This window comes from Myotis lucifugus, unplaced genomic scaffold (genome assembly GCF_000147115.1).
Source record: "Myotis lucifugus unplaced genomic scaffold, Myoluc2.0 scaffold_2, whole genome shotgun sequence".
In the NCBI taxonomy this organism is placed as follows: Eukaryota; Metazoa; Chordata; class Mammalia; order Chiroptera; family Vespertilionidae; genus Myotis; species Myotis lucifugus.
This window is the reverse complement of record NW_005871050.1, coordinates 23,948,464-23,974,727: the sequence shown is the minus strand read 5'-3', so window position 1 is coordinate 23,974,727 and position 26,264 is coordinate 23,948,464. Positions and strand designations below refer to the sequence as shown.

At 40.7% G+C, this 26,264-nt stretch overlaps 1 protein-coding gene across 1 annotated transcript in view; it reads right to left on the bottom strand.

Moving 5' to 3' along the window:
- Nucleotides 1-394: 394 nt before the first annotated feature.
- TRPC5 (transient receptor potential cation channel subfamily C member 5) overlaps nucleotides 395-26,264 on the bottom strand; it is a 150,339-nt gene continuing 124,469 nt past the window's right edge. Inside the window, exons 7-10 of the mRNA XM_023758584.1 lie at nucleotides 4,237-4,440; nucleotides 3,963-4,004; nucleotides 2,738-2,827; nucleotides 395-1,087 (exon numbers count right to left, since the gene is read on the bottom strand). Coding sequence (XP_023614352.1) covers nucleotides 395-1,087; nucleotides 2,738-2,827; nucleotides 3,963-4,004; nucleotides 4,237-4,440 — 1,029 coding nt within the window. The remainder of the gene's footprint in view (nucleotides 1,088-2,737; nucleotides 2,828-3,962; nucleotides 4,005-4,236; nucleotides 4,441-26,264) is intronic.

Sequence of the window (26,264 nt, the reverse complement as noted above, 5' to 3'; positions counted from 1 at the left end):
AATGGTGTGAGATTCAGAAGAAGGTCAGGAATCTGTGCGGCAGCAACAGTAGCAAAGTGGCACCTGGAGCTTCAAGGAAGCAAGGATAAGAAAAGCAAAGCCAAAGGGTTAAGCACCCCACTGCACCTCTGCTGATTAGGGGCACACACCCTTTCTATTGGTTGTGAAATGGACTTATAGGAATACAAAGGCAAATCATAGTAATATAATAATAATCAACAACAAGAAGAACAACAAAATGGAGAAAGTGGCTATAAAAGATGGTGAAAATAATAGGCGTTTTACTCTCCTTTCTGGGGATGGGGGCAGTGAGGGGATTATATCCTGTCACTTCTGAGAACAAGGAAGTTACAAATTTTCGGCTGAGTTCCAGAACAGGTGATAGGGGCTTGACTTAGAGCCGAGTTGTAACTTGTTCTTCCTGTCCATCACCCCATTTGTGCATGAGCAGGTCACAAGCCTCTCCCCAAGTTTCAAACACATCCTCTGAGGAGTCTAAAAGTTTCGAATTTGAGGAGCAGATGCTGGATGCGCAGTGAAGGGAGCTGGAACAGACTAGAGGACCTTCACTGCTCTGAGCAGCTCCCTGGGCTTCACCTGATTCTACCTCACTGAGGTTAATTTCACTTTGAGAACAGGCCTCTGCTTTCCCTTTCTCCATCTGAGAATATCTGATGTCTTGCCACATATAGTGCTGCTGAACGATTCCATCAGAAATTGTGTACATTGGCTCTGAACTGGGTTCAGACATATGACCATTAAACTTGGAGAAGAGGAGACCCAGTTTCTTGAGAGAAGGACCCATAAAGGAGCGTTTGCTTGATGACTCAGCTTTTGACTTTCCTTGGGCACCACTGGCTCTTGGTGTGGTTCTGATGAGAGGTGGCCCGTGGCAGGCCTTTTTCTTGCAGCCTAAACTGAAAGAGACGCTCTTGGATTTGGCCCGAGCCCCACCACTGCCATCATTGGTATCATCCCTCTGAGGGAATTCAGTGCTGCTGGTGGAAAAACTTCTCCTTGGGTGTTTTCTATTTCCTAACAGGTCAAGCACTTCATATCGAAAGCTGGAGATGTCCTGCTTTAACTCCTAGGGCAAGAGAGAAAACACATTATGTTAAGATGTGTGGTCTTTAGTGCAAAATAGGAACATTGGGTATTCTTTGCAATATTCCACGTTTTGCCTAATAGCAAATCACAAAGTACATGAACTACCAGAAGAATCTCACATTATTCTAGCACATTAATAAACCTTTGGGCAGGGCTGGCCATTGGAAAAATTGTGCAATTGGTAAAGTTGATTTCAGAACCTCAGCATCAGGGCACACCAACAAACTAATCCCGGCTAAAGCATTAATTAACAATTAGGTAATTAAATAGGGAACTGGCTCTCATAGGTATGCACATCTGTATATAAAAGGGGTCCTGAACAGGAAAAGCTTTTAGGACTCTTCCCTAAAACTAGGGAAGTCAAATGTGCCAGGTAATGAGGCTACTATTTTGGAAGAGGGGACCCTATTCATTCAAGTCCATATCAAATTTGTTCTCTCTGTAACTGGCTGCTCAACTACTAGATTGCTCCTTTAAAAACCATCTTTTAAATGCTTAAATCTGGTCATACTACTCCCCGCTTAAAACTCTTTAGTATCTTGTCACTGACCTTAGAAAAAAGTAGAAACTCCGTATCACAGACTACAAAGTTTTTCAAGGCCTGGTATCTGTTGATCTCTCTGGTTTCATCTCTTCCTACTTTCCCCAGGCTCTTTACTGTCTACCTGTATGGACATATTCTCTCTTGCCTCTGGTCCTTGGCCTGTGGCTGTTCTCTAAAATACCTTTTTCCCCCCAACTTTCCCTTATCTGGCTCCTTCTTCAAGCCTTAGCTTACAAACCTGCCCTGACTCCCCAAGTCCCTCCTCTGTGTCTCTACAGCACCCTGTGTATATCCTGTTAGAATACTCATTTGTCAGCCTCTATTATTATTTGTATGTCACCCCTTGAAAGTAGGGGCTGTTTATATCTTGCTCACCACTCTACCTGAGCAACTAGTGGAGTGCTTGGCATATAACATGCCCTCAATAGATGGGTTATATCTGTGGATTAGGATAATGGCCTTCCTATGTCCCTTAGAAAATATACATGCATTCTAGGATAGGGTTTCTCAACCACTTGATATATTGACCTAGATAATTCTTTGTTGTGGGTACTATTCCATGCATTGTAGGATGTTTTGTAGCAACCCTAGTCTCTACCCACAAGATGCCAATAGCACACACATCCCAGTGTGACAATCAAAAATGTCTCCAGACATTGCCAAATGTGTCCTGGGAAACATAATTGCCCCTGGTTGAAAACCTCTATTTGAGGCTAATGCTAGTATTGAGAGAATTTTAATGTTTAATGGTAGGATTTCTTGAATCTTAGATTTCATAATAGATTCTGTTTATTTTTACCTTATATTTTTAAAGTAATCAGAGCATTTAAATCTTCAGGCATCTTCCCTTTGCTAACTTTCCCCTCACCACACATTCTTGTCACATCATTTAAAGCACTCAGTTCCCACACTGAGAAATACCCAGAATATGAAAAGAATGCATAGGACAGATTATTTGTTCATAAAACTGATGGTGTGCTGTATTACAGGCAGTTGAAATTCTATCACCAGAAACTTCACTGTGAAGATTAAATGATGCTTAAGAAATATGAAATGAGAAATTAAACCACTTCATGGTTAAATTACCTTAAAATTTTCTTCTGTTAGTCCCTCATTTGTTTTGGAATTTCTTATCATAGCAGCCACATATCTTTTGACTAAATTCCTGATAACTTCCTGGAATTAAGGGAAAATAAAAACATATGAAGAGGCATTTCCTTCTTGGGCTCTCAGTAAAATAAAAAAAACATACACAGGAAATAAAATATGCTTAGATCATCTTTGCAGTGGAAAGTCCTCCAAGGATCCAGCAATTTTGTGCAAAAACCCAGTTAATTTCATTAGCTAAATGAAGAATTATTATGTGTCCAAATCTGGTGGCAGAGTGGGCCAGCAAGATCAAATTCACCTGAAAGGAAAATTTTCCACGCATAAGGTAAACACGGATTCACATTTATAGAATGAGAGCAGAACAATCCTTGACTGGTCATAGTCAATATCTTTTCCAGTCAGGCTGGATTAAACTTTAACCTGCCTAGTTAGTGAAATGAGGTTTTCTTCCTTTTATAAAATAAAGGAAGTCATTCGGCAGTGTCACAGAGTCTGCTGATTTTTTTAAAATTTCTTTATTGATTAAGGTATTACATATGTGTCCTTATCCCCCATTACCCCCCCACCCCCCACTCATGCCAACAGGGGGGTGAGGGCATGAGTCTGCTGATTTTAATGTTCACTACACAATCAAGATATTTTCATTCTTTGGATTGATTTTTAGAGAGAGAGAGGGAGAGAGAAACATTGACGTGGGAGGAAGACATCGACTGGCTGCCTCCTGCATGCTCCCTACTGGGGATCCAACCCACAACCTGGGCATGAGCCCTGACCATGAATTGAATCAGCAAACTTTCAGTGAACAGAACAATGCTCAACCAGCTGAGTCACACCTGCCAGGGCTCAAGATATTTTTCTTAGAGTAAAACCTCAATTCTCCTTTGCAGGGATGGCCTCTTTTTACTTAGCTCTCTGAGAATGGCACACACATGGTTACTATTCTTTGTATTACTAATGGTAATGTGGATAGCTACCACTTAATGCAGTGTCACACACATACATACACACACACACACACACACACACATACTCACACACTCATACATACATACCACTCAATTCTCACAAAAACTCTGAGTTAAAGTTTAATCATCCTATTTTACAGATGAGAAAACTGAGCCTCAGTGAGGTTAAGCGACTTGTCCAAGGTCACACAACTGACCAAGAACTATTGTGCTTAGTCTCTGTGAGGAAGTTTTACCTGATAATGTTGATTCTGTATCAGGCTGTCAGCATGGCGTTCCTATAATTAAAAATGGACAAAGAAATTACATCAGTAGTCTCTCAGCAACCCATCTACCCAAATATTACTTCTAAATATTAGGACTGGAGAATGAAAGGATTTCCTGTCTGACAAATCCCCAAACATTTTAGGTTGGAGTGATTTTATGATGTTTAAGATAGGGAATGTCACAAATGAAGAAAGGCAGGACACAGTTTTGTTTATAAAGAAACATAATTTTTAAAAGTCTTACTGTGAAACTTCTCAGGTTGTGCCTTCTCCGTCTACCATCAGGGTCTCTTTTTGGGCAGAAGGTGTTATTAAACCAGTTGCCAAGGTATAGAAATGACTTAGGACTAGGGATGATGTTAAAAGGAGGTGGCAAGGTACCGCCTTCATCAAAGTAACTCATCCAGAGCTTTGTCCTTGCGAATTTCCATTCAATATCTGCATGATCCTATGAAAGAGAGAAATTCAAGGATTCAGGATGGGAAACACCAAAATGCACCCATGTTGCATTCTAAAAGTCCTACCTTGCTTCTATAGAAAGCAATCTGTCAGTAGGTATAAAAATTCAAATTATAAATACTCTGATTCAGTAATCCTTCTTGTAGAAATTTATCTTATAAATATACTCATAAAAAGATGTATGTACAGGGCTGTTCACTATAGTACTGTAACTTGTTAATAGAAAAACATCTGGCAACAACCTAAATATCCAACAGTGGGAGACTGGTTAAATAAATGATGTTACATTCATAAAATGGCTTACAATATAACTACTTAAAAATATCTATGAACATTTTATATATAGAACCTGTATATGTGTATATGAATTTATCTGTATATTTTATAATACCTCCATGATCTTTAAGTTAGGAAAGCAATATAAAGTATGATATCTATTGTGTACAATGATCTCATTCATGCAACTGAAACCCTTTTATATTGCATACTTACATGTCCCAGACAGGTACATATTAAACTGTCCACAGTAGTTATTTTAAGGAGGTGGAGTGGTGTGGAGAGGATTTCTTTAAAAAAAATAACTTGAAGTTATTGAAGTATGATTTACACAGAGTAATATTCACCCTTTTTAAGTACTTGATGAATTTTGACAGAATATATATATATATATATATATATATATATATATATATATATATATAATATCCTATATGGTAATTAACCATACCTCCGCTACCCTTCCCATTGGCTAATCAGCAAGATATGCAAATTAGCTGCCAACCAAGATGGCGGCCGGCAGCCAGGCAGCTTGAAGCGAACAGGAGGCTTGCTTGCTTCAGTGACGGAGGAAGCCAACATTCCCCACCTGCCGCTGCCGGCCTCTGAGCTTGCACTCTAAGAAACAATGTTACAAATATAGAAGCTAAACAAAACCCCAGAAACCTGCTTTCAGTCAGCCGGGATCTCAGAGCTGGAGTTGAAACAGTGTTTTGATTATAGAACCCAAACAAACCAGATACATGCTTTCAGCAGCCGAGGTCTCAGAGCTGGAGCCGAGCCTCAGAGCTAAAGCTGGCTCTCAGTTCCAGTGACAGCCATAGAAGGTAAATAAATCCAAGAATTAAAAAAAAAAAAGGAGAGGTTTGGAGCTTCAGTCGCCCGCCAGCCTGAAAACGGCCCTCAGCCCCTCACCCAGACGGGCCAGGCACCACAGGGGGGATGCCCACCCTGAAGGGGGTGTGACCAGCTGCAAACAGCCATCATCCCCTCATCCAGGCTGGCCAGGCACCCAAGTGGGACCACCACCCTGAAGGGGGTGTGACCAGCTACAAACAGCCATCATCCCCTCATCCAGGCTGTCCAGGCACCCAAGTGGGACCCCCTCCCTGATCCAGGACACCCTTCAGGGCAAACCAGCTGGCCCCCACCCGTGCACCAGGTCTCTATCCTATATAGTAAAAGAGTAATATGCCTCCCAGCACCGGGATCAGCGGAGCGGCGAGGTCTCCTGGCACCGGGATCAGTGGAGCAGCGAGGCCTCCTAGCACCAGGATCAGCAGAGCAGCGAGGCCTTCCTAGCACCGGGATCAGCGGAGAGTGAGGCCTCACTGCCCCCTGTGTTTAAGCAGAGCCCTCAGGGCCTCCCTAGGCACCGGGATCAGCGGAAGCCAAAGAGGGCTTTCCCAGCAATTGGAATCAGGCGGAAGTTGCGAGGGCCTCCTGGCCCCCTGGAGGCAGCGGGAAAGGGGGGCAGAGCCGGGAGTGCCCCAACCCCCTGATCGGCCCTGCTCTGTAGGTGACAGTGTGGGCGGCGCCCCAACCCCCTGATCCGCCCTGCTCTGTGGGTGACAGGGGGTGGTGCCCCAACCCCCTGATAGGCCCTGCTCTGTGTGTGACAGGGGGCAGCGCCCCAACCCCCTGATCGGCCCTGCTCTGTGCGTGACAGGGGGTGGTGCGGCAACCTCCCCATCGACCCTGCCTTGAGTGTGACAGGGGGCGGTGCCCCAACCCCCCAATCAGCCCTGCTCTGAGCCCGACCAGGGGCTGCACCTAGGGATTGGGCCTGCCCTCTGCCACCCGGGAGCGGGCCTAAGCCAGCACGTCGTTATCTCCCGAGGGGTCCCTGACTGTGAGACGGCACAAGTGAGGCTGAGGGACAACCCCCCCCCCCGCCAGTGCACAAATTTTTGTGCACCGGGCCTCTAATATATATATATATTGATATATATATATATCTATAATTGAAACTTTGTAGCCTTGAGCTGAGCTCAGGGCTGGCAGGGCAAGCGGGAAGCTTGGCTTCCTCCATTGCCGGGGGCAACCCAAGCCTCCTGCTTGCTCCAGCTCCGTGGCCACCGCCATCTTAGTTGGGTTAATTTGCATATTCTCTCCTGATTGGCTTGTGGGTGTGGCTTGTGGGCATGGCTCATGGGTGTAGCAGAGGTATGGTCAATTTACATGTTTCTCTTTTATTAGAATATATATATATATTTGTGAGATCATCATCATAACCAAGCAGATACACACACACACACACACACACACACACACACACTCTAGGAATTTTTAACCCAGCATTGACTGATGTAACCACTACCACAATCAGGACACAAAACCACTCCATCACCCACCAAAATTCCCTCATGTTGACCCTTTGTGATCAAACTTTCACCAACCCCTGGCAACCACTGCTCCATTTTTCATCGCTATAATATCCCATTTTCAAAATGTCATACAAATGGAATCATCAGTTGGACATTCTGGGACTACTGGATATCCACATTCAAAAGAATTCCTACCTCACAACACATTTAAAACTCAACCCAAAATGGATCAAAGAGGTAAAAGTCATTCTATCTAATAAAAGACAAAAAGGGTAATTAACCGTACCTCTGCTACACTTCCCATTGGCTAATCAGGGCAATATGCAAATAAACTGCCAAGAAAGATGGCAGTTAACCGCCAACAAAGATGGCGGTTAATTTGCATATGTAGGCGCCAAGCGATGGAGCGAAGCCAGCTGGCCCTGGGCAGGAGCAATGAGCGAAGGCTGGCATGGCAAGCGAAGAGCAAAGAGGGGGGCCCGCCAGCCCGCCCACCACGTGCCGCAGCCTCTGCAACACTCCCGGGGCCCACGAGTGGTGGGCCGGGGGCTTAGCTAAGGCTTAGTGCATACTCCCTGGTGGCCCCACAGCAGGGCATCCTGGCAGCCTCCTGACAGGAGGGCGGCAGGGAGAGCCGATTTGGGCAGGGGCTGCAGGGAGCCATGGAGGGGCAGAGCGGTTGGAGCCAAGTTCCCAGGGGTCTGAGGAGAGTGCTTGACAGGAGCCTGGACTGCAAAGAAGGAAGAGGAAGCGGCCACGGGGAGCTCTTCCAATCCCCCTGCACGGACACCCTACCGCAACCCCCATACCCCCGGGGGGACAGAGAGGCTGACCAGACAGGGGAAGACCCAGCCTTGGGGGTAGCTGCAGCCCATATCTCTGACTCCCAATCTCTTCCCCTGCCACCCCTGCCAAGGGCGCCCACAACAATAGCACGCCTGCAACAACCTGTCAGCGCTCCCAAGGCACTGGAGGCCCATGGCTTACCGCTCCTGGGCCCCCTCCGCTGGGGTCAGTCAGGCCTCTCCTCCCTACAACTCCAGACCTGGATAAAGGCAGGCCTAAGTGGCCCCTCAGGGTCAGACTCATCCCCCCCAACACCCCCTCCCCGACAGCAGTGGCGCAGTCTCTGCAGCAGAAGTTCACTGAATCTTGCCGGGGGTGCGGCTAAACCCACCCTCCTAGCCCGCCTGGCCCCACCCTGGCCTGGCCCCTGCCCTGCTCCAGGAGATTGGAGCCCCGCCCTGAGCACATACAGCTGTGAAAAGGCCATGTACAATTTGAAGAATGGTATCAAGTGGGGAGGTTTGACAGTTACTCCCCCTTCAGCCTTACCATCCCCCTAGCAACCCCCTAGCACTCCCCCCTCCCCCTAGCCAGCGCCTCCAGGGACAACCACCACTACAGGGCTGCTGGCCAGAGCCCGCCCCTCTGAGGCCTGTGGAACCCTCTGCAAAGCTTCATATCTACAGTCCCAGGAAACAATCATGCCCTCCTCCCCTAATCAGCACCTGCTGCCTGCGAGGGTACCCGTGGGCTGAAAAATAACAATCCCTTCCCGTTTAGACATCACTTACTTGATGAAACATTTCTAGGTTTATTAGCTCAGAACCTCCTCATGACAACCCAGTGAGGTAGGTGGAGAAGAGATTACAATTCCCATGGTATATATGTACGCATAAATGAAGCTTAGAGAGGAAAAGTGTCAAGCACAGTGGTTCCCAAGGTGCAGCACACGCCCCATGGGGGCGGGGGGCAATTTGATTTTAAGTGGGGACAATTCCAGAATGAGTTAACTGAATTGTTTGCATTTCTTATGGTTCGAAGGGGCCTCATCTACAGCGTATCCTATATAATGAAAGGCTAATATGTAAATGACTGAATGGTGGAATGACCAGTCACTATGCTGTGCGCTGACCACCAGGGGGCAGACACTCAATGCAGGTGCTGCCCTCTGCTGGTCAGTGTGCTCCCACAGGGGGAGAGCCGCTCAGCCAGAAGCCAGGCTCACAGCTGGCGAGCACAGCAGCAGTGGTGGGAGCCTCTCCTGCCTCCGTGGCAATGCTAAGGATGTCCAACTGACAGCTTAGGCCCACTAAGCCATCAGTTGGACATCCCCCCAGGCCTCCCAGACTGTGAGAGGGCACAGGCCACACTGAGGGACCCCCCCAGTGCACGAATTTCATGCACCGGGCCTGGACCAGCAGGTGGAAGGCCCTGATCGGCCCTGATCCCTAGCCAGGCCTAGGGACCCTACCGGTGCACAAATTTCATGCACCGGGCCTCTAGTAAAAACTATAAGAAGAAAACTTAGGTCTAACTTTTTATGACCTCAGGTAAGACAATGGTTTCTTAGATGTGACACCAAAAGCCAAGAGATAGAAAAATAAAAGTTAAATTGGTCTTTATAAAACTTAAAATTTATTGTACTTCAAAGAACACCACAAAGAAAATAAAAAGACAACCCACAAAGAACAATTACAACTCACAATAAAAAGATAAACTAGCAGAACATACAATGGAGCCAAGATAGTCTCTTCAATAAATGGTGTTGGGAAAATTGGACAGATATATGCAAGAAAATGAAACTAGACCACCAACTTACACCATACACAAGAATAAACTCAAAATGGATAAAGGACTTAAATGTACGACAGGAAACCATAAAAGTTCTAGAAGAATCCAAAGGCCACAAAATCTCAGACATATGCCAAAGCAATTTCTTCACTGATACAGCTCCTAGGGCAGTTGAAACTAAAGAGAAAATGAACAAATGGGACTACATCAAAATAAAAAGCTTCTGCACAGCAAAAGAAACCATCAACAAAACAACAAGAAAACCCACCTCGTGGGAAAACATATTTGCCAACAGTCATATCTGATAAGGGCTTAATCTCCAAAATTTATAGGGTTACTCATACAACTTAACAAAAAGAAGATAAACAATCCAATCAAAAAATGGGCAAAGGATCTAAATAGAAACCTTTCAAAAGAGGACATTCAGAAAGCCAAGAGACATATGAAAACATGCTCAAAGTCACTAATCATCCGAGAGATGCAAATCAAAACAACAATGAGGTACCATCTCACACCTGTCAGAATGGCTATCATCAACAAATCAACAAACAACAAGTGCTGGAGAGGATGTGGAGAAAAAGGAACACTTGTGCACTGCTGGTGGATTAAAAAACTGTGGTACATCTACACAATGGAATACTATGTGGCTGTAAAAAGATAGAACTCTTACCATTTGTAACAGCCTGTGATCCCACTTCTAGGAATATATCCCAAGAAACCAGAAACACCAATCAGAAAGGATATGTGCACCCCTATGTTCATAGCAGCACAATTCACCATAGCTAAGATCTGGAAACAGCCTAAGTGCCCATCAGTAGATGAATGGATTAGAAAACTGTGGTACATCTACACGATGGAATACTATGCTGCTGTAAAAAAGAAGGAACTCTTACCATTTGCAACAGCATGGATGGAACTGGAGAGCATTATGCTAAGTGAAATAAGCCAGTCAATGAAGGAAAAATACCACATGATCTCACTCATCCATGGATAATAAAGACCATTACAAACTTTTGAACAATAATAGATACAGAGGCAGAGCTGCCTCAAACTGATTGTCAAACTGCAGTGGGAAGGCCAGAGAGGGTTGGGGGGCAGAAGGGAGGGGAGTAAGAGATCAACCAAAGGACTTGTATGCATACATATAAGCATAACTAATGGACATAAGACACTGGGGGGTAAGGGAGGGCAGGGATTGTCAAGGGCGGGGGGTGGGGGAAGGACACACATGTAATACCCTTTGTAATACTTATTATATTTTTTTTACAAAAGAATAAAAAAAATAAAAATAAAAATAAATAAAAACAAACAAACAAAAAAAGATAAACTAGCCCTAACAGGTTTGGCTCAGTGGATAGAGCATTGGCCTGTGGACTCAAGGGTCCCAGGTTCGATTCCGGTCAAGGGCATGTACCTTGGTTGAGGGCACATCCCCAGTGGGGAGTGTGCAGGAGGCAGCTGATCGATGTTTCTCTCTCATTGATGTTTCTAACTATCCCTCTCCCTTCCTCTCTGTAAAAAATCAATAAAATATATTTTAAAAAAAAGATAAACTAATTTGCCCAGCTGGTGTGGCTCAGCAGTTGAGCATTGACCCAGTAACTAAGAGGTCACAGGTTTGATTCCTGGTCAGGGAACATGCTGGGGTTGCAGGGTCGATCCCCAGTGGGGGCATGCAGGAGGCAGCTGATCAATAGTTTCTCTCTCATTAATGTTTCTATCTCTCTATCCCTTTCCCTTCCTCTCTCTCTAAAAAATCAATTTAAAAAACCTTTTTTAAAAAGATAAACCAATTTAAAAATGGCCAAAACGTTTGAAAAGACATTCACCCAAAGAATACATACAAATGATAAAGCAATGAAAGGATGCTCAACATCATTTGTCATTTGAGTGATTCAAATTGAAACCACAATGAGATACAACTTCATATCGACTAGGATGGATATCATTTAAAAAGACAGATAATAATCAGTATTGACGAAGATATGGAGAAATTGGACTCTTCACACTCTTGATTGTGGGAATGTAAAACGGTACAACTGCTTTTAAAAACAGCGTGGTAATTCCTCCAATAGTTAAACATATATAGGGTGTCCCAAAAAATGTATATAAACACTTTGAATAATTATAAAGGCAGTGTTTATTAAAATACATTTCATTTTCATTTAACAGCTACTAGCTGTTAAAGTGTGTATATATTTTTGGGGACAACCTGCAGTTAGCATATGATCCAGCAATTCCACTATAAATTATATACCCAAAAGAAATAAAAATATATTCCACACAACAACTTGTAAACAAATGTTCATAGTAACATTATTCATAATAGTCAAAAAGAAGCATTTGATTTTGATAAAGAATACAATTATGCAGTGGGCCAAGTTATAAACCATAGACATCTTTTTTGAGCTTAGGAAACTCTCTGGTGCCTCTCATTGCACCTATTCCACTTAGGCGAGGCTATGACTTTCAATAAACATTTTGAAAACAGCTCAAAGAACCCAGATGCTACCATTCCAGTCCTCTAGTGCTCAAGTGAGCTCAGGCTTGGAATTAATATGTAATAGTTTACCAGAGAACTTACTGCAAATTATCATCTCAACAGTCCCTTTTTGTTCATTTATCATGTATCAGTTCAACATCCACTCATTTTTTTTTTATTCCTGTGTTGAGCAAGTACCGTATTCCAGGTATTCTGCTATGTGCTGAGTACAGAGAGGTGACATTCTAGTAGTGGTGGTGGGAATACCACGCAGAACACAATTAGAGTACAGAAGTAACACCTGAATCCTGGAGATTGAGAAATAATATACCAGGAGGCAGGATAGGTTGGACAGTTTGAGCTGTAAAGTGATGAGTAAGGTAAGTATTCATTAATTCATTCACTCAGCAAATATATATATTGAGTGCCTGCTAGAGAATAGGTGTTAAATTGTGGCAGTGAACAATATGGTCAAGAAGATGATTTGGCATGTAGAAATCTGTTTTATTTTCAACCCTGGATCTAGTTTGAATTACAAGATTATAAATATGGCTTTTGTAGTTCTATTTGCCTAAAACTTCAAAAAATATATGATGTCCAAGGGGTTTTTATTTGTTTGCATGGGCTAGCCTTTCACCTTATATCATAGACAAAGCAGACATTGGGTGTTTTGTTTGTTTTTGTTTTGTTTTGTTTTGCTTTGCTTTTTGCTTATTTTCACTGTTTGCTTGTTATACCCTTTCCTACTCTCTGCTCTACCCTCTCCATCCAACTATGATTTTGAACATTCCCCAAGACTAGACCCTGGCTAATGTCTTTTGTATAAGCCATAACCTATACAACAATAGGCTTTGGTTTTTCTTATTCCCAACTCTCTAAAAAATTTAGGACTTCTGTGCTACCATAATGTGCTTTTAATGGCACCTAGCCTTACATATGTGTTCTAATTCATGTGTGTTCACTGAAATACCTTTGTGATTGTCAGGCCCTATAGAGCAGGCGAGAGCTTCTATTTATTTTAATTACTTTCACAGTGCTAGTGTATTGTATTTGAGGTTATAGAGCATAACCTCACATGTTGTTGACTTGCTCAGATTTGCTGAGGCCAAAGCATAACAAACATTTGCATGAAAGTGCAAAAGAGACATTGGCAATGGATTTTGATATTCAGCAGAGCTGAATATCAGCACAAGTTTTGCTCCTGCTGTGATTTCAATGGCTTGAGGCAAATTTCCTGACTTGATAATCCTTACATTGTTTACCAAACTTTACCTTTGATCTGCCCGTATGCATTGCTAAAGGGGAAAATGTGTATTCAAAGTGAATAAAAAAGCAGAGGGGACCTGGACTCAGTGTGCCCTCTTTCACGAAAAGAGGTTTCCACCTGGCCCCTCAATGCCTTTCAAAATTCATATTTCTTGTGTAGTGTATTCATTGTGTCATCAATCCTCCTGCAAGTTAACCTGAACTCCGTGAAGGTCACAGCACAGATTCTGAACACATGGCTATAGCTAGGTCAAATGAACATGTCTGTTCAATTTCACATTTCTCAACAAATTCAAGCACAAGGTTATTTTCCTTACAATCAAATACAAGGCCAATTTTTTACCAGCGTTTGACAAGTTCTTATGAATTCTTTCAGATCTCTTGCCAGCAACCATCTTACTCTAGCAAATTGGAAAGCTTTATAACATAATGAAAAGGGAGCAAGGCAGGCACAGACATAGGAGAGCAGAGCTAATAATAACTTTTAAAAAGAAAAACTACTCCCAGGAATCTTGGGACTGATGGCAGACTGGTTAGAGGGATATTCTGGGGTGGGGGACATTTTGGCGTCCTTCACCATTAATTAGTAGCAACACAACACACTGTGACATACACATCCCAAATCAAGGAGAGATAATTCCCTGGCATTTCAAGGGAAGTCTATCTCACTTAAACTGTTTTCTTCTGCTGGTAGAATTCAAAGCATGCCTCTCAAATGTTGATGTGCATCAGAATCACATGGAGCATTTGTTTAAAATGCAGATTTCTGGACCTCACCAGATGTTATAGATTGTATTGTAGTTTTGCCTCAGAGCTAGAAATGCAATTTTAAAAAATGTAAGCATTTAGAGTCCCTCAGTATCCTCAGTATCCTTGGGAGATTGGTTCCAGGACACCCCTTGGATACCAAAATCCAAGGGTACACAAGTCCCGCATATAAAATGGCATAGAACAATGCATACAGTCAGTCTTCTGCATCCCTTAATCGAAAATAACATTTTCAATCTGTGGTTGGTTGATTCAGCCCATGTATAACCCAAGGATATGGAGAGCCCACTGCATATTATAGTTTTGGTAACTTTTTGTTTTGATTCAGTTAAAAGATACTATATAGGAATCTTCAAAATAAAGAAGTAGTCCAGGCCTTCTGCAACCTCTTGGAGGCCCTGAAGTAGAGAGAGTCCCCTCAGTGAGTATTATCATACCCATACATGCCCTCACCTCCAACTTATTCCACATATACATTGGTTTAGAGGAGAGCCAATTCCCTGTCACTAAATAAATGTTCAGCAATCCTCCTTTGTTCCCCAAGACTGTTAGGTGGTAAGAATTTCTTGGTCTAATCATTCTGAGGCCTGCTGAGAATTACTTTGATATTGCTTTATCTAGTTTAGAACCCTTGTAGCAACCTTAATTCAAGTGCACCAACTCAGTTGCAAAATAGCAGGATAAAAAAGAGAGCCTTCCCTCCAGCTTCATTTCACTGCCCATCCACTGCCCCCAACACTCCCTTGTAACCTACTACTAATGCCCCCTAATAGCTTATGTAAGCCTCCCCAAATGGCAAGAGGCCCCTCAGTGGATGTTACAAACAGGTTCTTCTCCCTACTGAACATGTGCAGTTGCCTAGTGGGCAACCATTCTGTCTGTCCCCTCACCCCAGACATCAAATAGCTATTAGTCCCTCTTCCCAATTAAATTGCTAGGTGGTTGGAGTTAATGCTTGGTACACTCTGGTCTTTCTTTTTTATTGGGAGAGGGGTTTATTATGTTTATTTAACATTTTCTACATAATGTACTTCTTTCAGTTTTATTGAGATATAATTGACATTCAGCACTGTAAAAGGTTAAGGAATATAGCATAACGATATGACCTACATATATTGTGAAATGGCTACTACAATAAAGTTAGTTAACATCCATTACCTCATATAGATACAAAAAGAGAAACAACGTTTTTTTTCCTTGTGATGAGAACATTTTAGGATCTACTTTCTTAGCAACTTTCATATATACTATTCAACAGTGTGAACTTATAGTCATTATGCTGTACATTATATCCCAGTACTTATTTTTCTGGAATCTTGAACTTTTTTACCACCTTCATCCAATTCCCTCATCTTCTACCCCTTGCCTTTGGTAACCACTAATCTGATCTCTTTTTCTATGAGTTTGGGTTTTATATTTTATTTATTTTTTAAAGATTTTAAAATTGATTTTTAGATAAAGAGGAAGGGAGAGGGAGAGAGAGAGAAACATCAATGCGAGAGAGAAACATCAATTGGCTGCCTCTTGCCCACCCCCTACTGAGGATCAAGTCTGCAACCTGAGCATGTGCCCTGACCAGGAATCCAACTGGCAACCTTTTGACACCCAACTAACTGAGCTACACTGGCCAAGGCATCCTTTTAAGTTTTAATTGTTTTTTTTTTCCCTAGGCAGGAAAATAGAACTTATTCTCATCTGTGATTTCTCAGCTTAAATATCATCTCCTCAAAGAGACCTTCCCTGAGCAACTAAATTAGAGTGGGCTTCTCTGTTACTCTATCTCACAACACCCTGTTCTGTTCTCTCAAACCAATCATCACAAATCACTTTAACAGATTTTTCTCTACTTATTCTTAGGACTAGAAGGAAAGCCCATTGAAATTAGGGATTTTATTTTGTTCACTATTGCAGTCTTAGAGACTGGCACAGAGTGGGTGTACAATAGATTTTTGCAGAAAGAATTAACTGAAGATCCAGAGGCAGATATATAAGTAAATGGAGTACCAATAATATTATGTATCATTTTTTAAGTATACCACCTTTTTAAGTCTTCACAACAGCCTGATGAGGTAGATTCTATTACTATTTCCATTTGATGAGTAAATGAGTAAAACTCACCTGTGTGAAGAAATGTGTCTAAGGACACACAGCTAGAAACTGGGGACCACAATTCAAATCTGGATCAAGTGAACTCTAGAACTCAAGGTCTTACCACTAAGATAGACTGTTTCTTTGGGAAGTGCACTGAGTTGGATTTCACAATAAGCAGCATGCGCACTCCTGTATGTCAGAAAAGTACCTACAAATGATGCAGAAACAGAGCTTGATCAAGGCTCTGAGATTTTTATAAACAGATCCCTCTATACACTGGACCAGGCCTCCACCTCCCCAGGCTTCTCTTCTTGTTTCCTTCAGCTTATTATTCATTTATTTTTTGCTACAAAGCGAACTTTGCAGGGCTCCTGCATTCAGCTGTGCAGGTTGTACCTTGCATAATTCTGGGAGCATCGTTCACAGCAAATGTGATAGTCCAAAAGCCCACTGAACTCCTTATCACCGTTTCTAGGTGTCTCCATGGATGTAAATTGAACCTTTCAGTCAAGGAGGCACAGACTGTTCTGCCTGCTGTATCTTACAGTTTGGGGTGGGGGAACCTTTTCCTTTTGGAGGACAGAAGCAATCAGAAGATAGTGAATGGTGGTTTGCTGAGCTTGCTTTGCAGTTTTCAGAAATAAATGGGATTAACCCAGTCAGGGCTGTTTTCTCTGAGCCTGGGCAGAAAAGAAAGGTATATTTTATCACCTGGGAATGGGAAAATCTACAGATCTGGTCTCATGTAGTCAGATTATCATAGCATGTGTCTTCCAACATCTTGTCTCACTTATCAGGAGCTTACTTTACCTCCTGTCTCCAGGCCATACTTTTATTTTCTAGATTGCTTCTAAATATCCTATGGAGTCACTGGACCTGAGCTTATCTTGACCTAATTCCTTGCACATAGCAGCCTTTCAAGTCCTTGTAGACAGAAAGAATGAATGATTGAACAAACTTGCTATGTAATGCTGGGCAGATCTCAACTTTTGTTTTTTAAATACTTTTTGTATTATGACATTACTTTTTTAAATATATTTTTTATTGATTTCAGAGAGGAAGGGAAAGGAAGAGAGAGATAGAAACATCAAAGATGAGAGAGAATCATTGATCGGCTGCCTCCTGCATGCCCCTTACTGCGGATCAAGTCCACAACCCAGACATGTGCCCTTAACTGGAACTGAACCCAGGACCCTTCAGTCTGCAGGCTGACACTCTATCCACTGAGCTAAACCAACTAGGGTGGCAGATTTCAACTTTTGGAAACCTGTTTCCTCATCTGTAACATGCCGATAATAGTGCCTACACTCAGATTTCTTGTGAGTATCAAATATGATGATATATGCAAATGTGCTTTGGAAAGTATAAAGCACTATACTAACTATAATTATGAAATCCATCATCTAGGCAGACTTACTTTCAGTTAGATAATGCCCCTGCCCATTGCCATAGAAATTTATTCATCTCTAAACACTTGCAATGGATATAAATCTACATTATGTATTTTTTAACATGGTTGACAAACTATAGGTCACAGATTTCCCCAAGCAAATCCCTATCAGTCAGTAAAAAAGTATTAATTTAGTTCCTATTGTGTTTCCCACATTTTACTAGGCACCAGGGAAATATAAAGAAAACCTAAAGCAGAGTCCCTATCTTCTGAAGCTAATAAGGTAGAAAAGAGACATATTTTAAAAGACTTAGGTAGGGGTAGGCAAACTATGGCCTTCAGGCCAAATATGGCCTGCCACTTAGTTTTGTATAGTCTGCAAGCTCAGAATGGTTGTTACATTTTTAAATAGTTGAAAAAAATCAAAAGTATAAGTATTTTGGACACTTGAAAATTACATGAATTTCAAATTTCAGTGCCCTTAAATGAAGTTTTATTGTCACACAGTCACACCCATTTGTTTATGTATATTCAAAGGCTTCTTTCATGTTAAAAGAGCAGAATTAAATAGTGTAACAGAGATCTTATAGTCCACAAAGCCTAAAATGTTCACTATCTGACACTTTACAGAAAAACTTTGCCACCTCCTGAACTAGAGGAAACTAAGCTTAGGCTTGGTCAGCTTTGACCGTTGCTCAGTCTTCACACTTGCAAATATTCTGGGAAGTCACGTGCATAAAAATCATTAATTTGTTCATTTATTCAATAGATATTAAGAGAGAGCCTACTATGTGTCAGACAGTTAATGAGGGAGGGACTTTAGCATAAGGTATGTTTGTGTTGGTTAGTTTTCCTATATGAAATGTATGAAATAAGGTATTAATAGCAAAACCCTGTGGTATAACCTCTTAGAGCAGCGGTTCTCAACCTATGGGTCGCAACCCTTTTGGGGGTCGAGCGACCCTTTCACAGGGGTTGCCTAAGACCATTGGAAAACACATATATAATTACATATTGTTTTTGTGATTAATCACTATGCTTTAATTATGTTCAATTTGTAACAATGAAATTGGGGGTCACCACAACATGAAGAACTGTATTAAAGGGTCGCGGCATTAGGAAGGTTGAGAACCACTGTCTTAGAGAGTCCTTGGGGTGATGAAAACTTCTTTGTACCTCCGGGAATCTTTAGGGTTAGGCTAATGGAAACTTTGATGCAGTCAGTTAAGAGGATTCTAATATTGGTAGTTCAGATCTTTAGTAATTGGTGTTGATTATCCCATGAATGAGGAGGCCTGCAATACTTTCTTTTTTTCACTATCGGGGATTCCTGATAAGCCACATTTATTAAGCTTAATGATAAATATATTTCTCATTAAACCTTTGTGATTTGCTCACAATTTTATAGACTTGGGTACTTCTATAAGTTCAAATACCTAGGGGAAATTGGGAAAGAGAAAATAGGAAAAAGCAAAATCCTGTGAGAGAAGAAAGGAGAATAAGGAAGAGATAAATACAGTTCACTTTTCCCCTCATTTCTACTGTTAGATCTTTTCTTTTTTCCTTCTTTTAGACAAAAGCAGATTTATCTTGACAGCTGAGATTGTATAATTTTACTGTCATATCTCAAGTAAAAGGCAGAGTAATGCAGTGGGTTGTAACCTCTGATGATCCTTCTGGGTATTGTGACATATGTGTTGTAGCTACGGGACACCATGTATGTTGTAACTAGAGGATATCTTCTGACCCGTGTTGTCTCTCACATTGAGCCTGGCCGCAACACAGGGCTCCAGTGACCACATGGCAGGAGAGATACCTTATTAATATTAATAAATCAGCACTCACATTTAGTTTCTAATCCTCAAACTGCTAGAAAATTAAAGAACATTTGTATCACTTATCTTTCCTGTCAACTGATCCCTGGTGCCCAGAACAAGGATAATGGGAACAGGACAGAAGTCAAGAATCATGTTTTCCAACTATGAACTTTGGGCCATGGTCATTTGACTTATCTACAAATATTATTTGTTGCCTATGAAGAGAACATTTTCTTCCACAAGAAACAATTCTTCCTGAGATTCAGATCTGAAATCTTTTAAAATATAAACACAGTCATTTTTATCTTCCAATTGTCCATTTATAGTTGCTATTTTATGTAGGGGTTGAAAGCAATTTTGGATTGAGGACTGTTGCACAGACCTGATCCTTTACAAAACTGTGCTGATGGTGACATTTTCCTCCAGTGCCTCCAATCTCTTTTTCTTGTTGGTGTTCCCTCCCCAGTTTTCTCCAACTCCATTTACTTCATGGTATCTCTTTACTTGCTTGACCTCATAGGAAAACCTGAACAGTAAAGGATTGGACTCATTTATACCTAGTCATAAGTGACCTATTAACAGCTCAAGACACATTTGCATTATAACTGGGAACAAGGTCTTAAGGTGAGGGATTTCCGGATGACAGTGGGAGGATGTTTATAAGTAAATAAAAAACCTGAGATTTTATGCTAAATTTTATGCACGTTTGCTCATATGTGCATTTTTTGTCCATATTCACCCAATTATCAAAGCAATAAAAAAAATCACAAAAGATTAAGGGCAGTCTTAAGGTAAAGAAACAAAATACAAATAATGGTATTTGAAACTGTAGTTCAATGATTGTAGACCCTATGAGAACAAGGACCACATCTTTGTCTTGTTCACCTGTCACCTATTGCATCCCCAGTGCCAATAACAGAATGTGTACTACAGAGTCTTCTCTCAATAAATACAAGCTGGGCAAAAAATAGGTTTATAGTTCTTTGTATGGAAAATGATACAATAATAAACAGTCATACAAAAATAAACCCTGTGTTTCAGGTACTCACAACTGTAAACCTACTTTTGTCCACCTCTGTATTTGTTAAATTAGTTTATTTATACATCCAAGAGATATTTATTGTTAGTGAATGAATGGAAGAGTAAAGAACATCAGTCAGCAGATAGGCAGAGGTATTTTTTGGGCACTAGGCCCTTCCTATCACTTGCATAGTTGGTCCTGTTTCTGTTTGAGTTACTTAAGGTAGAGTTTCCAGGACAACTACTGATGTTCCTAATGCATATTCAGAACAGGTGAATCTTGAATGCAGAGGAGCAGCCAAGGCATCTATCTGCTCTGTTTTATTGCCCATTGGTACAGGGAAAGAAAACCTACTTCCTTTCATTTGTCCTCTTCCCATTCCCACCTGTATCTTTGTCAGTCACCAAAATCATCAAAAGGCTGCTGTTGCTGTTAGTTGGAAGCAGAGGTTGTTGCTCAGCCAAAACCAGCCAAAGTATATCCTCAACATTTTGAGGCAAAGAGCTTTCATCCCTAGCAGATGTGGGCTCTCAGATAGCTTGTTGACAAAATCATGAGTGAGCATTGATGCAGAATGACAAAAGAATCCATTTCTGTGTCAGACAAGGAGAGGGAGGCCCAGGCCAGGCCCAGGCAGGATGCGATCTAAATAGTCAGCCTTTGGTGCCCCCTGCAGCATTTGCAGAGAGAATGCTCCTCAGTCCTCTCCTGAAAATGGAGGGTGGATATTTCATTTGCTGGTGATGATCCCCATTCTGACAGGTGTGAGGTGATATCTCATTGTGGTTTTAATTTGTGTTTCTCTGATAATTAGTGATGTTGAGCATGCTTTCATATGTCTATTGGCCATCAGTATGTCCTCTCTGGAAAAATATCTATTCAGGTCCTTTGCCCATTTTTTAATTGGATTGCATTTTTTTGTTGTTGAGTTTTATGTTTCTTATAAATTTTGGATATTTACCCCTTATCAGATATATCATTGGCAAATATGTTATTCCATTCAGTGGTTATTTTTTCATTTTGTTGATGGTTTTCCTTGGCTGTGCAAAAACTTATTTTTAGTTTGATGTAGTCGCATTTGTTTAGTTTTATTTTGTTTCTCTTGCCTGAGGAGATATATCAGAACAAAAATTATTGCTAGGACAAATGTCTGAGATTTCACTGCCAGTGTTTTCTTGTAGGATTTTTATGGTTTCAAGTCTAACATTTAAGTCTTTAATCCATTTTTAGTTTATTCTTGTGTATCATGTAAGAAGGTAGACTAGTTTTCTTTTTTTTGATGTATCTGTGCAATATTCCCAAAACCATTTATTGAATAGACCAGTGGTTGGCAAACTCATTAGTCAACAGAGCCAAATATCAACAGTACAATGATTGAAATTTCTTTAGAGAGCCAATTTTTTAAACTTAAACTCTATAGGTAGGTACATTGTTATTAACTTAATTAGGGTACTCCTAAGCTGGCCTTTGCTAAAAACGTCCTCAATCTGATCGAGGTACTTTCGCTGAGGTCGACCCCTTCCAACTTTCCCATCCACACTCGTCTTGTATACTTTTTTCCTCTATCTCCTTTCCAAAAACTGACTTCTGCGCATGGGCCATGAAGTTTCAATCGCACGTGGTATTTTGTGGAAGAGCCACACTCAAGGGGCCAAAGAGCTGCATGTGGCTCGCGAGCCGCGGTTTGCCAACCACTGGAATAGACTATCTTTATTCCATTATAGGTTTTTGCCTCCTTTGTCAAATATTAATTGACTGTAAAGGTGTGGGTTTATTTCTGGGCCCTCCCTTCTTTTTTTTTATAAAGTGTATTTCAAATTTTTATTTTTATTGTTATTTTGGCCTGAAGGTAGTTTCAAAATTGAGTTTAGGGGGAAAAAGGTAATATATTAGCATTATTAGGCAATAGTCCTATTATTTTTCAAAGCACTACTTTTTGAGCTTAAAATATAACTGCATGCCTGATGACTTTGGTTTTTTATATTTTTCATTTGAAATTATTAGGCTGATTAGAGAATCGAAAAAGCAGTCACTCAAAAAAAGCAGATTCAAAATATACATGTACTTGCTGTAGGAGGTAAGTTTACAATCAAATGAGTTTTCTCAAGGCACTTACAAATTCCCTGTATTGTTAAAAGTTCTTTATTTTTGAAAGTTTTACATGTCTCCTTTTTCCTCCCTTGACCTCTACCCACCTGCTCCTGCCTCCCAGCACATGCCCCTACCCCGCTATTGTCTGTGTCCATTGGTTATGCTCATATGCATGGATACAAGTCCTTTGGTTGATCTCTTACCCAACTACACCCTCCCCTGCCTGCCCTCTGAGGTTTGACGGTCTGTTTGATGCTTCTATGTTTCTGTATCTATTTTTGTTCATCAGTTTATGTTGCTCATAATAAATCACAAATGAGTGAGATCATGTGATATTTACCTTTCTACAACTGGCTTAATTCAATTAACATAATGCTTTCCAGGTCCATCCAGGCTGTTACAAATGGTAAGAGTTCTATCTTTTTACAGCCACATAGTATTCCATTGTGTAGATGTACCACAGTTTTTTAATCCACTCATCTGCTGATGGGCACTTGGGCTGTTTCCAAATCTTAGCTATGGTGAATTGTGCTGCTATGAGCATAGGGGTGCATATATCCTTTCTAAATTGGTGTTTCTGATTTATTGGAATATATTCCTAGAAGGGGGATTACTGGGTCAAATAGGAGTTCCATTTTTAATATTTTTAGGAAACTCGATAGTGTTTGCCACAGTGGCAGTACCAGTCTGCATTCCCACCAGCAATGCACAAGGGTTCCTTTTTTCCACATCCTCACCAGCACTTGTTGGTTGACTTGTTGATGATAGCAATTCTGACAGGTGTGAGATGGTACCTCACTGTTGTTTTGATTTGCATCTCTTGGATGATTAGTGACTTTGAGCATGTTTTCACATGTCTCTTGGCCTTCTGTTTGTTCATTTTCAAAAAGTATCTATTTAGGTTCTTTGGCCATTTTTTGATTGGATTATCTTCCTTTAGTTAAGTTGTATGAGTTCCCTATAAATTTTGGAGATTAAACCCTTTTTAGATGTAACATTGGCAAATATATTCTTCCATGCAGTGGGCTATCTTGGTGTTTTGTTAATGGTTTCTATTGCTGTGCAGAAGATATTATTTTCAAAAAGTCCCATTTGTTTATTTTCTTCTTTCTTTCCATTGTCCTAGAAGATGTATCAGTAAAGATATTGCTACAACATATGTCTGCTATTTTGCTGCTTATGGATACTTATAAGATTTTTATGGTTTCCCATCTTATGTTTAAGTCTTTTATCCACATTGAGTTTATTTTTGTGTATGGTGTAAGTTTGTGATCTAGTTTCATTTTGCATGTATCTGTCCAATTTTCCCAGCAGCATTTATTGAAGAGACTGTCTTGAGTCCATTGTATGCTCTTGCCTTCTTTGTCAAATATTAATTGAGCACAATGGCTTGGGTTGATTTCTGAGTTTTGTTCCATTGGTCTATAGGTTTGTTCTTGTGCCAGTACCAGGCAGTTTTGAGAACCGTGGCTTTGTAATATATCTTGATAACTGGTATTGTGATTCCCTCCAACTTTGTTCTTCTATCTCAGGATTGCTGTGGCTATTCAGGGTCTTTTTTATTCCAGATGAATTATTGGAGAGTTTGTTCTAGATCTTTGAAGTATGCCATTGGTATTTTAATAGGGATTACATTGAATCTGTAGATTGCTTTGGGTAGTATGGATATTTTAATGATGTTGATTCTACCAATCCATGAACATGGTATGTTCTTCCATTTGTTTATGTCTTCTTCTACGTATTTTTTCAATGTCCTGTAGTTTTCTGAGTACAGGTCTTTTACCTCCTTAGTAAAGTTTATTCCTAGGTATCTTAATATTTTTTGGTGCAATGGTAAATGGGATTTTTTTTTCATTTCTCTTTCTGTGAGTTCATTATTGGTGTATAAAAAAGCCACATATTTCTGGGTGTTAATTTTGTATCCTGCTACATTGCCAAATTCATTAGGTCTAGTAGTTTTTTGATGGAGTCTTTGGGATTTTGTATGTATAGTATCATGTCATCTACAAATAAGGACAGTTTTACTTCTTCTTTTCCAATTTGGATGCCTTTTATTTCTTCTTCTTGTCTGATCACTATGGCCAGCACTTCCAGTACTGTATCAAACAGGAGTGGTGAAAGTGGGAATCCCTGTCTTGTTCCCATTGTCAGGGGAAATGAGTTTAGTTTTTGTCCATTGAGTATTATGTTGGCTGTAGGTTTGTCATATAAGACTTTTATCATGTTGAGGTATGATCCCTCTATTCCCACTTTGCTGAGAGTTTTTATCAAGAAAGGGTGTTGGATTTTGTCAAATGCTTTTTCTGCATTGATTGATATGATTATGTGACTTTTGTCTCTCAATTTATTTATGTGATATATCACATTTATTGATTTGCAGATATTGTACCATCCTTGCATCCCCAGAATAAATCCCACTTGGTAATGGTGTATGATCTTTTTAATACATTGCTGGATGTGATTTGCTAGAATTTTGTTGAGGATTTTAGCATCTATGCTCATCAAGAATATTGGCCTGTAGTTCTAAATCTTTGTGGTGTTTTTATCTGGTTTTGGAATTAGGATAATGTTGGCTTCATAGAAAGAGCTTGGAAGTGTTGCTTGCTCTTGAATTTTTTGGAATAGTCTGAGAAGGATAGGTTTTAGTTCTTCTTTGAATGCTTTGTAGAACTCCCCTGTAAAGCCATCCAGAGCAGGGCTTTTGTTTGCTGGAAGATTTTTGATCACTGCTTCAATTTCTTCAGTAGTTATAGGCCTACTCAGGTTTTTTGATTCTTCCTGATTGAGTTTTGAGAGCTTGTATTTTTCTAAGAATATATCCATTTCATCTAGGTTGTCCATTTTATTGGAATAGAGTTATTCATAGTATTTTTTCATAATACTTTGTATTTCTGTGGGATTGGTTGTTACTTCACCTCTTTCATTTTTTTAAAATATATTTTATTGATTTTTTACAGAGAAGAAGGGAGAGGGATAGAGAGCCAGAAACATCGATGAGAGAGATCGATCAGCTGCCTCCTGCACGCCCCCCAGTGGGGATGTGCCCGCAACCAAGGTACATGCCCTTGACCGGAATCGAACCCGGGACCCCTGAGTCCGCAGGCCGATGCTCTATCCACTGAGCCAAACCGGTTCGGCCTCTTTCATTTCTGATTTTGTTTATTTGGGTACTCTCTCTGTTTCTTGGTGAGCCTGGCTAGAGGTTCATCAATTTTGTTTATCCTTTTAAAGAACCAGCTCTTGATTTTGTTGATCTTTTGTATTTTTTTTGTCTCTATGTCATTTATTTCCTTCCTTCTGCTTATGCTGGGCTTTTCTTGTTGCTTTCTTTCTAATTATTTAAGTTGTAGGGTTGGATAATTTATTACCATTTTTTTGTTTTTGTTTATTGAGTTAGGCCTGTAGAGCTATGGACTTCCCTCTCAAGACTGCTTTCACTGTGTCCCATAGATTTTGGATTGTTGTGTTTACATTGTCAATTGTTGCCATGATGCTTTTTATTTCTTCTTTGATCTCTTTGGTAACCCAATCATTGTTTAATAGCATGCTATTTAACCTCCAGATGTTTGAGTTTTTTCATTGTCTCTATTGTAATTGATTTCTACTTTTATGCCATTGTGATCTGAGAAGATGCTTGATATGATTTCTATCTTCTTGAATTTGAAGAGACTTTGCCTGTGTTCTAATATGTGGTCTATCTTTGAAAA